This window comes from Leptinotarsa decemlineata, unplaced genomic scaffold (genome assembly GCF_025532065.1).
Source record: "Leptinotarsa decemlineata unplaced genomic scaffold, Ldec_3_MD MMD2_tig00000199_RagTag_RagTag, whole genome shotgun sequence".
NCBI lineage: Eukaryota > Metazoa > Arthropoda > Insecta > Coleoptera > Chrysomelidae > Leptinotarsa > Leptinotarsa decemlineata.
In genome coordinates, this window is record NW_027412544.1 from 6,445,362 (window position 1) to 6,460,878 (window position 15,517).

General features: G+C 32.8%; 1 protein-coding gene, 1 long non-coding RNA gene and 2 other non-coding genes across 7 annotated transcripts in view; all 4 read right to left on the bottom strand.

The window, feature by feature from the left end:
• Rcd1 (Reduction in Cnn dots 1) overlaps positions 1-4,883 on the bottom strand; it is a 31,579-nt gene extending 26,696 nt beyond the window's left edge. For all 4 annotated transcript variants that reach the window (XM_074172848.1, XM_074172846.1, XM_074172847.1 and 1 more), the window contains exons 1-2: positions 4,681-4,883; positions 4,180-4,615 (exon numbers count right to left, since the gene is read on the bottom strand). In XM_074172848.1, the coding sequence (XP_074028949.1) occupies positions 4,180-4,544 (365 nt within the window). In that variant the 5' untranslated portion in view covers positions 4,545-4,615; positions 4,681-4,883. The remainder of the gene's footprint in view (positions 1-4,179; positions 4,616-4,680) is intronic.
• A 6,392-nt stretch (positions 4,884-11,275) lies between these two features.
• Positions 11,276-15,235, bottom strand: LOC111505199 (uncharacterized). The gene is made up of 7 exons (XR_002722083.2): positions 15,088-15,235; positions 14,267-14,317; positions 13,491-13,542; positions 12,883-13,013; positions 12,131-12,258; positions 11,727-11,835; positions 11,276-11,539 (listed from the first exon to the last, which is right to left on the bottom strand). It is a non-coding gene; the product is annotated as an uncharacterized lncRNA (long non-coding RNA).
• Positions 11,902-11,974, bottom strand: LOC111505205 (small nucleolar RNA SNORD36). Its single transcript, XR_002722086.1, has one exon. It is a non-coding gene; the product is annotated as a small nucleolar RNA SNORD36 (small nucleolar RNA).
• LOC111505206 (small nucleolar RNA SNORD36) lies at positions 13,084-13,153 on the bottom strand. Its single transcript, XR_002722087.1, has one exon. It is a non-coding gene; the product is annotated as a small nucleolar RNA SNORD36 (small nucleolar RNA).
• Positions 15,236-15,517: the final 282 nt, after the last annotated feature.

The window sequence follows — 15,517 nt, forward strand, 5'->3', positions numbered from 1 at the left end:
AATGTATCTACAAGCATTTTTTAGAAACTGTATTGACGAATCTTATCCTCACAAACTTATTTTAGAAACTGTATTGACGTGTCTAAAAACTGTCTTTCTGAAGACTAATAAAATTATTATTATTATTATGAGAGGAAGAAATGTAAAAGTCATACGACTTCCAAGAACAGCAAAAAATATTTTAGTAAGTAGCAGGCTTATTCTTGTAAAATGCTACAGAAGTGGCTATAGCTGCCATCGGCTACAAAAGTATAATGAACGTATGAAGACCAAATAATGACTTCAGATTGTCTAGCAAGTTGCTAAAGGAAATCTTTCAGGTATTTTTCAGTTTTTTGTGACCAATATCCTAATTTATTCTGGTTGGTTTTTGATAAATATTTCTCTACTTGTTTGTTAGTTCTCCTAAATTTATGTAGGAATGGAAACTAATTTTTGAACCCAGCCACTATGCATCTATGAAAAAGGAAATCATCAATATACTAGTTGGTTGAGCACTTAGTTTTTGTAACAAGCAAAGCTTCGATAAGGAACTGAATTATATCAAGACGGGTATTTGACAAACATTAAACTTTGAATTTGAACTTTGGCAGGAAATGACAACAATTATATGAAAAAAACTGTACAACACTAATCCACAATCAAATAAAATGGTCAAACATCATTACAACTTTCGATATTTATTTCAAATACTGTTTCTCCTTTCGCCAGCATGACTTTACTAAAAATCACATCAGTTTAGTCTACGGCACAAACGTATATTCAAGAACCTCTTCAAAAATCTATTCGATATGGGAGTATCCCAATAGGGTCACCAGGGGCTGCCCTCAAGGTGGGGTACTATCTCCTCTTCTGTGGTCGCTCCTGGTGGATAGTCTGCTTGATGCCCTCGATAGAAGAAAAGTTGATCTACAAGCTTATGCAGATGACCTTGTCATCCTGGCAAGGTCTACGTCGGGAAGGGTAGCTTGTAATATCCTCCAAAGCGCGTTGGACGTTGTTCACAGTTGGTGTCTGAGGGAGCAGATGTCTGTCAACCCCAGCAAAACTGTGGGAATCCCCTTCACCAAGAGAAGGAAATTGGACGATCTAACGCCACTTTCCCTCAATGGTGTAGTCATTCCATTTGGAACGGAGGTGAAATATCTTGGCATTGTCCTTGATAAAAGACTCACCTGGAACGCTCACTTGGAAAAAGTTTTACACAAAGCAGACTGTCTCTATGGACATGTCGAAGGATTTGTGGTAAAACTTGGGGTTTAGGTCCCAAACAAATCCATTGGATTTATGTGATGATTGTCAGACCAATGATCACATATGGTGCAATTGCTTGTGGCCAAAGGCTTTACAGAAAACGGCCCAAGCGAAGCTCTCTAGCTTACAGAGACAGGCTTGTCTGGCTATCAGTGGTGCCATCAGTACCACACCATCAGCGGCCATGGAGATCCTTCTAGATCTACCTCCTCTCCACATTTTTCTGGAACACAGAATTGTGCACATTGCCAATTGCACAAATCAATTCAATGCAGAGTGCAACAGACTGTTGGTTGACATTGAAAGTCACAGCATTCTGGAAATGACCTCTGACTTTATGCCTCCAACTGTCAACTACGAACTGCCTTATAAAGTACTATTCCCGAGTAGAGAGGACTGAATCCTGCGGGAAAAGGAAATATTAAAAGCAGATAGTAGTTGGTTCACAGATGGATCAAAAACACCTTCCGGTTCTGGTGCAGGTATTTTCAGTCGCAGACCCAGGACACAGTTATCTACCTGCCTAGGAACTTATGCGACTGAATTTCAAGCGGAAATTTACGCTATTGAATTGTGTGAGGAGAGATTGGATAAATCCAAGGTCACACACAAGTCAACTAAAATATTCTCAGACAGTCAAGCGGCGTTGGAAGCTCTTGGCTCCTACCGAGCAACGTCTAAATTGGTAGCAAATTGCCAAAAAAGACTCTCCTCGGTAGGAAGACTAAACAGATTATCTCTGGTCTGGATTCCTGGCCATACTGGCCTGGAAGGCAATGAAGCTGCTGACTCTCTTGCAAAGGAGGGTGCTGCAAGCGGCTTCATTGGACCAGAACCTGTCATTGGCATCGCTTTGGGCTTTGCCAAACAAACACTGAATACCTGGATGGCAAGAAGATTTATGGACTTCTGGCAGAATCTTCCAGGATTGGCTCACTCCAAGGCGTTTATTCACCCTTCGAAGCTTGATTACAAACAGTTGTTGGACTACAGTAGGGATGAACTACGATGTCTAACAGGCCTTCTTACTCATAAAATCATGAATCATCACATGCAGAGACCTGAACTGTCGGAGGACAGTGTGTGTCGCCTCTGTCTGGAAAATGATGAAACTGCAGAGCATATACTTTGTGCCTGCCCCGCTGGGGACCCAATCAGGTTCTTTGAGTTCGGCAGATCCGTACTCTCACCATCTGACCTGAAAGACCACTCACCATACAAACTAATCGGCTTCGTTAAGAAGCTGGGCTTATTTGTCCGAGTGTGAATAGGTGTGAGCCACAATAAACCCTTATTGGTTGCGGTGGAGGGTCGAATAGACCCACTCACTTTAGACCTACCTACCTACCTATCCCAATAGGGTTTAAGATTAGTCCACCTACAGAACACACTAAGCTGAAAATTTGAATTTATAGAGCTACAGCAAGTCTATTAATCACTCAAAGGGGTTTCGTCTCCATTGATTATGCCCTGACAAATCTGGACATGTTTTGAAAAAAATGAAGTAGATATAAAGCGTGTTAAAAACAAAGATATAGCATGATTAGAATTACTGATTTTTTTTCATTTCTGAGTAGGTGGTGACCATAATGTTTGCTTGCATTTGAAAATTATTTTCTATGCATTGCTACAACTTACAATAAGTATTGTATCTGTTCCTCATTATATAAGTTAAACTCCGATTATATGATTCCATCAATTGAACTCCTCGTTCAGCAGTATCACATAATTTTTTTTATTGTTAAGCATGTATTATAATTGTTTATCAGATTTCCATTGACCTGGATGTAATTTTAGAAATTCAGTAGGAAGTTGAAATCGCTCAAATCTTATAAATTGTTAGCCATGAAGGAATCAATCTTGACTTTTTTAATATGTACATGTTTTAAATTTGTAGTTTTGCTAGGTTTCTGATTCATTGATTCATTAATTTCAATTTTAATTTCTGAGCTTACATTATCATCAAAAAGTGATAAACAAAACAAATATGTTCTTCAGACAAACTCCAGAGATATGTTAAATTTTTTTGACGCTGCTTTTGAAATTTTCTCATTGATCATTTTATATTCCAATAAATTTTTAAAAAATTCTAAATCTTGTTGCGGATCTTGAATTGAGAAAGGCGCAGAATACCATGCTTATACATACAATAATGTTAAAAAAATACAGATATGACAGAGTCCTTGGCTTTCTACTCTGCTAAGGGAAAATTGGTCCTGGAACAGGAAAATTTTCAAGCAATAAATGTCTTTCGAAAGCCATCGTGCATGATGTGTCAGTCCAGGACTTTTAAAAGTAGTGTTTTCCATGAAGTGGTTTCCCAAATACACTGACGCTAGTTCAAGTAAAACTAGAATAAAATTGAAAATTGAAATATGCGTGACAATTTGAATTTTACTGTATTGATATTATGATTTCATAGTAACTATGGATTATAATTCATCTATGCAAAATGCCGTTTCTAAAATTAACAATTCAATAACTCTGTATAATTTATTGTAAATAATATTTAATGCAAGTCAGAAGTTCCAATTTGAAAAAAATTTGATATTACGATTATTAAGATCCACCTTTCCAACTCTACAGCTCAAAAACTGTTGCTCTTCAATTTTCTGCCAGCAGCTTTTGCCTCTTTGACTGTGAAATGTGAAAGTCTACCACTATTGTCACAAATGAATACTATCCCCTCATGAGTCGGAAAGTGATGATTGGTCACCTTTTCCATTGTGTCCATTATACGAGTTATTTAGGGCGGAAACCCCATTATTCCCCTCATAGCAATGTTATAACCATCGCAATGGGGTCATGGAATGTTGTCCAGCATTCCTATTTTGCTTCCTTAATTTCATTTATTATTTTTATTCAATATAGTCATTTCAATTTTGGTAAACCCGTTAAAATAATTAAAAAAGAAAATTTACATACTTCGATATTTTTTCATCCCAGTCTTCTTCATTTTCCATTCTAGCAGCAAAAGCATATCTTTCACACTCTTCCATGACATTTTTGGCCTTATTTTCATCATAGACTGGTGCAGGGATTTCAGGATTTGTAACTACATCAATTATATCATCTGCTTCAAGTGGCATAAGTGAATTAGCTGTTTTAGGTTTCTCAGGGATCAGTTTTCGAACAAACAAAGTTTTGGTGGGACGTAAAAAACTGGCATCGGGTCTCCAATTCCAGGGTCGTGCATAACAGTGATCCGTTGATACCGTCCAATTTTCTCTATCAAAGGAGTTAGTGAGTTGCGTAGGATAGGTGTATTTTGATATTTCTTCCACCACCATATTTCTTTCACAGGTTACACTCACTTAACCCGAGTTAAATTCTTACAGAAATTACGTGGTGGTTTATCAAGCTAAAACATTTCAGAAGTTAACAGTGAAACAAGTTCCATATCAATAACATAACCTAACAGAATACCTCAAAAAATAAATTTACGAGCGTCGGTGTTCTAATAAGTCTTATATGAAAATTTTAAATCATCTTGGGCTTCCGTATAATCTTCCGATATTTTCGGCGAATATCACTCATTCCTTTAAACCTTTATAAACTTAACAATAAAACAATAGTCTCGTAGAATATTGTTTACTATTCTGTGCTAGTTGCTAGTCTCCAGTGCTGCCAACCTCGAAGATCTGCAGGACCGTACTTACCGAGAGAAATTACCGTATTTTGAATCAAAGTTTGGTTTGCCGGATCAATTACTGTATAGTCGGGTCGTATTTACATATTGTCGCTGCATGTAACAAAGTAGAAATTCCCTATAAAAAATTCAAAAAACTGTATTTATTTTAGAAATTACTACTTTTTCTGATTGAAAATATTGGTTTGAATATTGGCAAAACCTGATTTAAAAACAAAAAATACAATTTTGTAAATGAATCATGTAGTGCTTGGTGTACCTGCTCAATTGCCAGGAGACGTTCGTCCAACAATTTTGATGTAAAGAAAAGTTGTAAAGCTGACCACTGTTCCAATATTCTTTTCACTACTGCAGCAAATGGTCAAAAATGAAATATTGTGTTCTGCTAAAAATCCGCAGAGTTTAAGTTCGGCTATCTTAACATTTTCGTCGTGAGTCGAAGATGCATCAGTTGACTGCATAAACTTCATTACAATTTTAGAATCTGACTTACCTAGAGTCTTAAGTTTTGTCTTGTGTTTATCAGAGTTTTGATGTTTTTTAATCGTCGACAATTCACTCACAAATTCAGCATTACATATAGTACGTCGTCCTTTATATGGATTATCAGGTACAGAACGAAGCCAAGATTTATATTCAGGCAATTCAATCCATGACTTTTTAAATTGCTAAAACAATAAAACAAAAAATTAAATACTACTTGTTACATTATTAAACATCAATTTTTACCTGAGCTCTATATTTCCCCTTAATTCTTTTTGGTTCAGTGCACTCACTTTTGAATTAAAACAATTTAGATTGCTACAAATTATCGAATACTTACGATGCCTACTACTGCTGAAGCATGATAGATGACGTATCTGCCGAAGAATCTTCGAAAATGTATACCGACGTACAGGATGTACAGATGTACACCATAATATAATTCTTCAGTTTTTTTTAATTAAATTACCGTACAATTACGTGCGGTAACGATGTCAGGACCGTATACCGTATTTGATGTTAAAATACCGTACATGTACGGTAATACCCGTATGGTTGGCAGAACTGCTAGTCTCTCTCTCTCTCTCTCTTTCTCTCTGTTTTGTTGCTTCCGAGCAGGCGCATTTGAAAGTTTTAGAAATAGTTAAGATTTGAAGACTAGTGTTACCAATGAAGATAGTCAAATTACCACAAGTGTCTGAAATTACCCGATTTTTGCCAGGACTCAACATTTTTAAAAAGTCGGGTTTTCAGATGAATTTGTTTGTGTTGTTTTCAAAGTAAACTTTCTCGTTGATTGATACGAAATGTTCGATACCTACGCTTTTAGTTGTCGAAACTCAATTTGGGAAAATTGTCCATTTCGATTTAAGAAGCCGCAAAAGAGTGATTAAATAGTAAAATAGCTAAACATGCCTGCTGATACATGCAACAACGAATTATTTTAGGAGAACTCCATAACTCGTGCACAATTAGTGTATTTCTATCTTTCAAACTATGAGATGAACAAATACAATGCATTTCTTTAATGTCCCCCCTTTTATTTTTTGAACGAGTCAACTCAAAAATTTGAAATTTGGCATAATGAAATTAACTCATTAATACTTTATTTTGAAGTGAAATTGACAGATCAAGATGGCAACTGGGCGCCATTTGGGAAAAAAATTGAATGGAAAGGGGGTCTTGTGACACATCATTTTAAAGCTCCTGACGAATACTTCATAACCCTCGAATATGAAGTCAATATCTTCACCTACTACAAAATGGCGGAACATTTAATAATTTCCTGAAGGCAAATACGTTAATATCGATATTTCTAGAAATATTCCTTTTTATCTGCCATATGGCAATTCCAACAACCCGATAAGGTTTGTTAAAATGTCAATACGACGATGAACATTATTGTTCAGTTAGAATATTCTCATTTAGTTTTCGGTTTTACTAGTAGAAAGGTGTACCAAGTCAACAATCCCTAAAATGGTCAATTCACGTCCATTGGAAGAAAAAAATTTGAAACGATTTTTATTTACGGTGCGACGCGTAAATAATGCCAGGATGTTTATCTTATCGTGAGTTCGATTACCTGGTAATCGAACCAGAAAGAACCTTTAATTATCCACGATCCTGGGAATTGCCAGATTGTTGGCAATACTGCTCAGAACACTGAAACTCATTTCTGTGTACTACAGCCACGGAAAACTTTACCACAGATTAAATATTTAATTAATTTTAATTTAATTTAATCTGTGACTTTACTCTTGATATTAATCCAGTGGCGTGAAATTTGGGGAGGGGCGATTAGGGGCACCCACCTGCCGTACGCTCCTGTTTGAAGTTACGAACACATGATTTGCATTGAAATTTGGAACTGAATGCTGTCATGTGACATACCAAATTTCATTAAGAGAAGTTGAGCCGTTATGGAGTTAATCTGGAAAACATATATTTTTTGTCACTTTCAACACCCAGTAACTCGGTTATTATTCATCTTAGGGTATATGTTTATTGGAACTTTTAGCCCTAAGATAAAGTGAATATTCTACCATCAGAGTTTGTCCCCTATATTATGGGACACCCTGTATATAGGCATACAAATTTTACCAACGAGGAATACATTCTGATACACTAAACAAAAATTCTGTCAATTGCACAGAAAATCATATCGATAATTCAATAAATAACAATCCACAGGAACATAGACAGAATTTCCCATAAGAGGTGACCGACATTCAACAACTTTTTTGGTCAACCCTGTAGACACACGAACGAAATAATTCTTCTAAAAAGTTCGATCAGATTTGTCTGAAGAAAATAAAATCCAGAAACAACAGAAAATACGCATGTGTAGACAAATTTCTTGATATATATTAGACATTCAATGCTTTTTGTGGCTCGCCCTGTCCGCAGTTATAAAAAACTTCTACGAAGTAAAATTGCTTTTCTTGATCACAAAAATAATACCTATATCTACAAATTTAGAAAATCTGATATATATATATATATATATATATATATATATATATATATATATATATATATATGTATATATATATATATATATATATATATATATATATATATATCTATCTATCTATATATATATATATATATATATATATATATATATATATATATATATATATATATATATATATTTTCGTTAACCAGCTGTCGCACCCCTACGAACGACAACCCTCAGAAGTCGAAACTTGTGCGAGCTAAGGATTAACGAGGTCTTACCTTTTAACGTGTGATTTCTAACACGTATATATATATATATATATATATATATATATATATATATATATATTTTTTTTGAATTCAGTTCTAGAAGCAATGTTTGTGAAGACTACAGGAAATTTATTATATTGCTGGACTCCTCTATAGATTGGTGTAGGTAACTTGATTTTTCTTTATTCTTATGTATATATATGTTTCAGTCTCACAGCATTTCTTATATTGTGATTGACTGTTTCCATGGTGGTATTAAGATATATTTATTCAAGATTTCTTGGGTAAGTTTAACTTGTTCAAGTGTGATTATTTTGTCTATTTTCAGGAATCCCGTTATTTGATAGATGATGTTTGTGGAAGTTAAGTAGTCAAAGTTAGTCGATTCAAGTTATACAAAGTTTTTATTGATTTGTTTTGCGCTTGAGGTACTTATATGTGATTCAATATAGCTGTAATAAATTGTTTTTTTGCATTGTGGTTTATATATTATGTACGGTGTTTTAATGCACGTGTCATTGAAACAATTTTCCTTATCACTTTGTTGATATGCTCTGTCCACATGAGTTTATTATCGATAACAGTTGTAAACATCGATTTATTTTAGTAAGTTATTGTTTATACAACTGTATTGTCCCATTTGGTTTGTTTTTGTGCTTCAGCACCACATATACAATTTTTTCAACATTTAACGCTAGATTATTTATCAGTAGCCATTGATAGTATTTGTTTGGGTCATTTTACTGTTTTCTCTATTTCAAGACAGTTATTTGAATATACTAGTGCGGTATCGTCAGCAAAGGTAAAGTCTTGCACTCAAACCAGCCATTTTCAGTGAGTGGACATACAAAAGATATAGTATAGGTCCGATAACTGACCCCTCTGTGGCACACCAATATTTATATTATACTCGTCACTTTGTTTTCTAATTTTGTGTAACATTTTCTCTCTGTTAGGTATTTTTTTGAACAACACCTCTGAATCCCATATTAAACAGTTTGTTCATAATCTTATATCCACGTTCACAGTATCAATGTTTTTCTGAGATCTACAAATACCGTTATTATATATTTGTTTTTATTTATTTCAGAAGCGACAGTGTAATAAGTCCGTTGTTGCACTCAGAGTACTTTTTTTTCTTGAAAGCCATATTGATGAGTCAAAGCAGAAAGTTTCATTAATAATAATAATAGAATTTATTCATCAATCAAAGGTTAAACAAATCATTATACATACACACATGCATAACACTTATCAAACAAGTCAAGAAAGAAAAGAAGGTAATCTAAAAATAAATTGTTAAGATAGTATAAGTATAGTCGCAAAACAAACCAGAAAAATTGTACATACAATAGTCAGTCTCACAATTATGAGATATCACGAATTATAAAATTCTTCAACATTATAAAAAACTTTTTCAAGAAGAAAATTTTTCATTTTGTTTTTGAATAGAATGTCATTCAGAATCACATCTATCAAATCTCTTATTTTATTGAAACACTTGATACCAATATACTTTGGTGAATTTTCACAGACTGATAACCTTGAATAGGGTTGTCGAAGTTTTTCTTTATTCCTAGTATTATGCATAATTAATCTCACTTTTCTGACTTTCAACACTTTCTCCAATATTTTAGAGAAAACACTTAACAATGATATGTGCCTATAGTTATTTAGCCTACCATGTTTTCCATTTTTAAGTATAGGTATCACTTTAGCTATTTTTAGTTCCGATGAGAAGTATATAACCCTTTCCATAACGTCATTCATTAGCTTTAGTAGGTGATCACTGATTTCATCAATAATAAGCAGCAACTCCTCCTTAGTTATACCATCATTTCCTGGTGCTAAAGCATTTTTCAGAGAGTGAATTATAGTTGAAATTTCTTTTTTATGAACAGGCTGGAGATATATGGAATAATCATTTTGAAAAGAAAATTTCTGTTTTTTACCACTTTTAAAGTGGTAAAAAACATAGAAATTTTCATTTCTCTTTTCATTTTCTTTTTATCACTTTTAAAGTGGCCATAGAAATTTTCATTTTTCTCTTTACATTATGATCTCCTACCACGTAGTAACGGCTACATCCATCAATTGAATAATCATTTTCCTGTTCTATGTTATTCAAATTTGTATCCTGTAGGTATATTGTCTGTGATCTTCTCACCCAACTCAGAGAAATCATTAACTTGGAGCTCATCTGTAATACAGGTTTCATCGTCCAATGTTATTTTGTTTATACTAGTTTTTTTTTAATACAAATGCCAATCTAAATTTATCTAACAACCGTACACCTATAGGTGTAGGGAGCATTTTATTGAAAATTGTTTCTACATCTATAGGTGAGTGAGCATTGAACAAGTTAATATGTATAGTTTTATCCCATATTTAAGGAGTTTATTTTAAAAAAAACTACCGACGTCCTCGCCAAAGAACCATTGATTTATCAAAAGAGAGCTCCTTTCCTGGACTGTAAATATATTTCTAGACAGATAATGATGAAAGCACATACGGAATAATCAGTTTTTTTCAGTAGTCTGCTTAACTGGGTACCTGAACTGTTCCTGTTAGTAGAAGTCCAAGAAAGACTTTCAATTCAGGAACCGTCAAATTAGTCCACTTTTGTTATTCTCGACTGTTCTTTAGTTTTTTCAGACAAAAAGCAGTTATTGCATAATTAGTTTCTTCAACAAAGTATTTTGAGATGGATTTTTTCTGCCACTTTATTTACTGAAAGACACTTCTGTGCATGATCTACACATATATTGTTTTTATTGAGGTTTACTTTCTTCAGAAGTATTCCCAAATGTTTTAGTAAAATGAAGTAGAAAGCCATAAATTTTTTCCAAAAACCAATATCTACTGAAAAATACTCCCTTTCTTTCAACCTTTGTCAATTCTCCCAACATTTCTAAAAAAAAGGCAGTGGCAGTAAAGAATCCTTTCTCGGCCACTTCTCCAAATCAAAATATTGCCAAGTGAATTGAAACATTCAGATGCAGTTCTGTGAATAGGGATTTCATTATGTATGTATAATAACTAAGATATGCCTTTGCTAGATTAAAGACCAATTTCAATTCTGGCACACATATGAGAATTGAATGCCTGTTAAAAATGCAATTGAAAACTACCTTCTCCCTAGTATTAATTGAAAGAAAATTGGCTATATAAGTTTTTATTGAAATGAAGGATAATGAAACTATTTCCAAAGAAATGAATATATTGATGCAAAAAACGACCCACTGATATTCGCCGAAAGGATCCTTCGAAACAGTGTTGGGTTGCTTCCTATGATGGTGATTCAGAATAGATTGCTGACTGGCTTATGGGATATTCATAAAATTGCATCTCCTTCGCTTCTGTCAATTGCCCTCATGAAGTTTTAAACAGCATTGTACATTTTTCATCATTAGATCCTCCATACTGAAATAAAAATGATATTCACTAAAATACTAGTTACTTATAAAATATAATATACAAATATTAGTTTCAATCAGTTGGAAATATGAGGTCATCATGAACAAATCAGACCCGAAAGATGGTAAAAGCATCATGAGAATCTTTATTAATTTTGCAATTGCTCAGGGAACTCCTTTGTAGAGTCTCTCACCTTCGTATTTTCACAGCCTAAGTGGTAGGTTAGATCGTCAATTGATACGTCATGTTTTATTTTCCTGACATGTTTTAATATTGATTGGCTTCTGTAGGGCATTTGTTAGCTAAAAATAAAAAGAATAAAGACCAATAAAGAGTTACTGACAGTCATGGATACTCAATAAGATAAAACAAAATCAGTGTTAAAAAGCTCGTATTACAATTCCACATTTAGTTCAGCTGAAAATTATTCATCATATTATGAAAGTTAGAATATTGCACATTCATAAAACATTATTCACTATCTCTGCTAAACATATTTTGATTGAGCAGAGAGCGCCAATAACTTTTGACGGGCAAGGTAGACTGTAAGATCGGTATGAACACAACACATTTACGGTTTACTAAATCAAATCTCACCTTCATGCTGACAAGATTGGATTGAATTGGTCCCTGTCCATTGACAATTGTCAAATTATAGATAGAAGTTCATCATCCTATTCATTTCTTTGCAATGCTTTGAAGTTACTTTTTGAAACATTTGTTGGCTGAAAGTAAAGTAAAACAAATTGAAAAAAGATTTTCAATCTCATCTATACTTAATGTAACATGAAATATTTGTTCAGTGTTAAAAAGCTCGTATTATCGTAATTCTTCATTAGGATCAGCTTCAAATTGTTCATCATATAATGAAAAAACATATATCACTTCAATATTGAAAGGCATCAATTTGAAATTAGGAAGTGAACCTTATTACTATGGTCAAGTAGAATCAGTTTGGGTTTGGTTTTCATGAGCAAATGTTTTTTTAACTCAAAAAGATTGCTAGACCGCTATGAGGACAATTTCAATTTTCACAAAAAAATATTTCAGATAGATTTCCCGAGAATGCTGGTCTAATAAAAAAATACAATTACAATAAATTACCCAATGAGGTCTTTCAAAATAATATTGAAATTGTTCCTATTGGATAAATGTCTCTGTTGCACATCTAAGGTGTTTCATTCTCTCTAACATTGTTCCAGATTCAGCCATTTCCATCAAAAGTTCTTCACTATCTCTGCTAAACATATTTTGATCTAGCAGAGAGCGCCAATAACTTTTGACGGAAAAGGTAGATCTAAGATTGGTGTGAACAAAACACACCTATAGTTTACCCAAACAAGTCTCACCTTTATGCTGCCAAGATTGGATTGAATTGGTTCTTGTCTATTGACATCTGTCCAATGATAAAAAATAGAAGTTTATCATCCTTTTTATTTGTCTGCAATGTTTTGACGTGACTTTTCAAGGCATTTGTTGGCTGTAAGTAAAGTAAAACAAATTGAAAAAGATTTTGAATTTAATAATAATTTATGTAACATGAAGAAACATTTGTTCAGTGTTAAAAAGCTCGTATTGTAATTCTTCATTAGGATCAGCTATAAATTGTTCATCATATAATGAATAAGACCAATATTATTATCAATTATAAAGGTGGGTTCATGCATCACTCTCAAGTCCTAATTAATGGATCATTGATTTTTCGACAATTTCATAACGATTTTCAGTGATTTTCTGTTTGAACAAATGTTGGTCAACATGAATTCCTTCAACTTAAAATTTGTGACTTAGGATTGAAGACTGGTACACAAATCCATCCTAAATTAAAGAAGCGGAGGTTCAATATTATTGTCAATTGTTACTGTGATTAACTGAATATTTAACCAAATTTTCATAAATTTGATATTGAATCATTTATTGACAAAATAAAATCTTGAAACAAAAAACTGAAATTTACCTAATGGGCACCACAAGCAATTCATTAAATCTTCATCCCCAGAACATCCATGCTGAAATAAAAATGCTGTTTGAAAATGTTTCCATTACATATAGAACTAGAATAAATATATGATAGCTTTTAATCAGTTGATGATATTTGGTCATCATATATAAATCAGACCCGAAAGATGGTAAATACATCATTCATGAGAGTTCTAAATGAGAATTCATTCAAATTTTCGAAAAACCCAGTTCAAACAGGTATAATTTCACCATTACATTTTTTATATGAAAATAAAGCAGAGAAAAAAAAAGGAATAAATGTAGACTCACACTGGAAAATAATTCTATCATCAAGTATTCTATATTAAAATGATCTAAATAAAGTAATATTTATAAGAAAATTATTTTTTGAGTTCTAATATGTGCAAAAGTGCCATATTGATGACATCACCAAGCTCATTTTCCATTTATTACATACTCCACATAAAGTTTACTGAAAAAAAACCACCAAAACGCTTCCCATATTGAATTGTTTGACGAGTTGGCCTCCATCTATTAAAAATCATCAAATTAAAGCAAAAATGTTGCTGCAAGTAAAATAAAATAGTGTTCAAAAGCTCTTGATGTAATTTTATATTTTTATCAGCAATAAATTCATAATCATATATTAAAAAAACATATTATTTCACTACTAACAAAGGGATTTTGGTAATATGCATACTACAAGGTAAATTTATATACACCTCAATGGTAAGTATAAAATAACATGAAAATGAAAAAAAAAAAACTTACCTAAATACCATCCATCTGAATTATAAAATTTTCATTCCTGGATGCTTCTTACTGAAATAATGATATTTGATTTCAACATTTATTAAATATACATAAAACAAAATGATATAATGAAAAGTAAATCAGTTGAGAGTATGATGTCATCTTACAAAAATCAGACCCGAAAGATGGTATAAACATCATGACAAAATGGCAAGTATGTTGTAAAAGATTGGGATTAATTCAAATATCCACTTCAAGTGAAACCTACATAAATTACCATCAACTGAAATCAATAAATTGAAATTCCCTTACTAATCAATAAATATTGAAAAGCCAATGAAATGGAGCCAACAAAAATGCTTTAGATTTAGGTCTCGGAAACGTTAAGTTTTGTATTATCTTAGTTTTTTTATAGGCAAAATTATTAAATAAGATACGTTACTGATGAATAAAACATTTTTCTTTGCGAAATATACTCAGAAATTACGCAGAAACTTATTGGGGTGAACAATAAAGTTTGCCCTTTTTACACGTGTACAAAATTCTCCAATACAATTTTCATATTGTAGAAGGTGAAAATACCCAAAGATCAATAAAAAAATCCCAAATAAGTATTCGCTAGATTTAAAAAGTTTGTCATAAATCTTCTATGCCATATGCCTTTTGTAATATAACCTAGACAAAACACGTGTAAAATATAATTCGTAATTTTATGGGGTCACTATTGGATAGTTATTTTATTCTGATCTTTTGTTAATATTAGTGATATAACCTAATTATATAATGAATGAATTCTAAAGCAAAATTTTAATGAAATAGTTCATAGTTCTACATCTCACCTCACATCGGACTCATAGGACCTCACACGACTACATTTTACATCTAGTCCATCCGACTGGAAATGATGAAAGAAATTTAAAGTTTGTTTTGGTTCACAATTCTGTACAGTTTGATCATGCGCAGTTATTAAAATGTGTTTTGGTTCAGTTAAAACCGTTCTAGTATCGTTGGTTTTCTCCGAACCGATTCAGAACTATTCCAGAACGGTAATTATTAGTTCGTACATTTGAATAGGGACCGTTTAGAACTTCAAATTTGCTCTTGCGCACTAATAAAATTTTTCATTTGCGTTGTGGGTTGTGGATTTTGGTAGTAACGTTTTCTTAATCTAATTTTTATCCGTATTTTAGTTGGTTTAGTTGGTATTTTATCTACAAATTTGTTCGTCTCCGGTAAAACAAAGAAACTCGGAGAGTTCATTGCGACCTG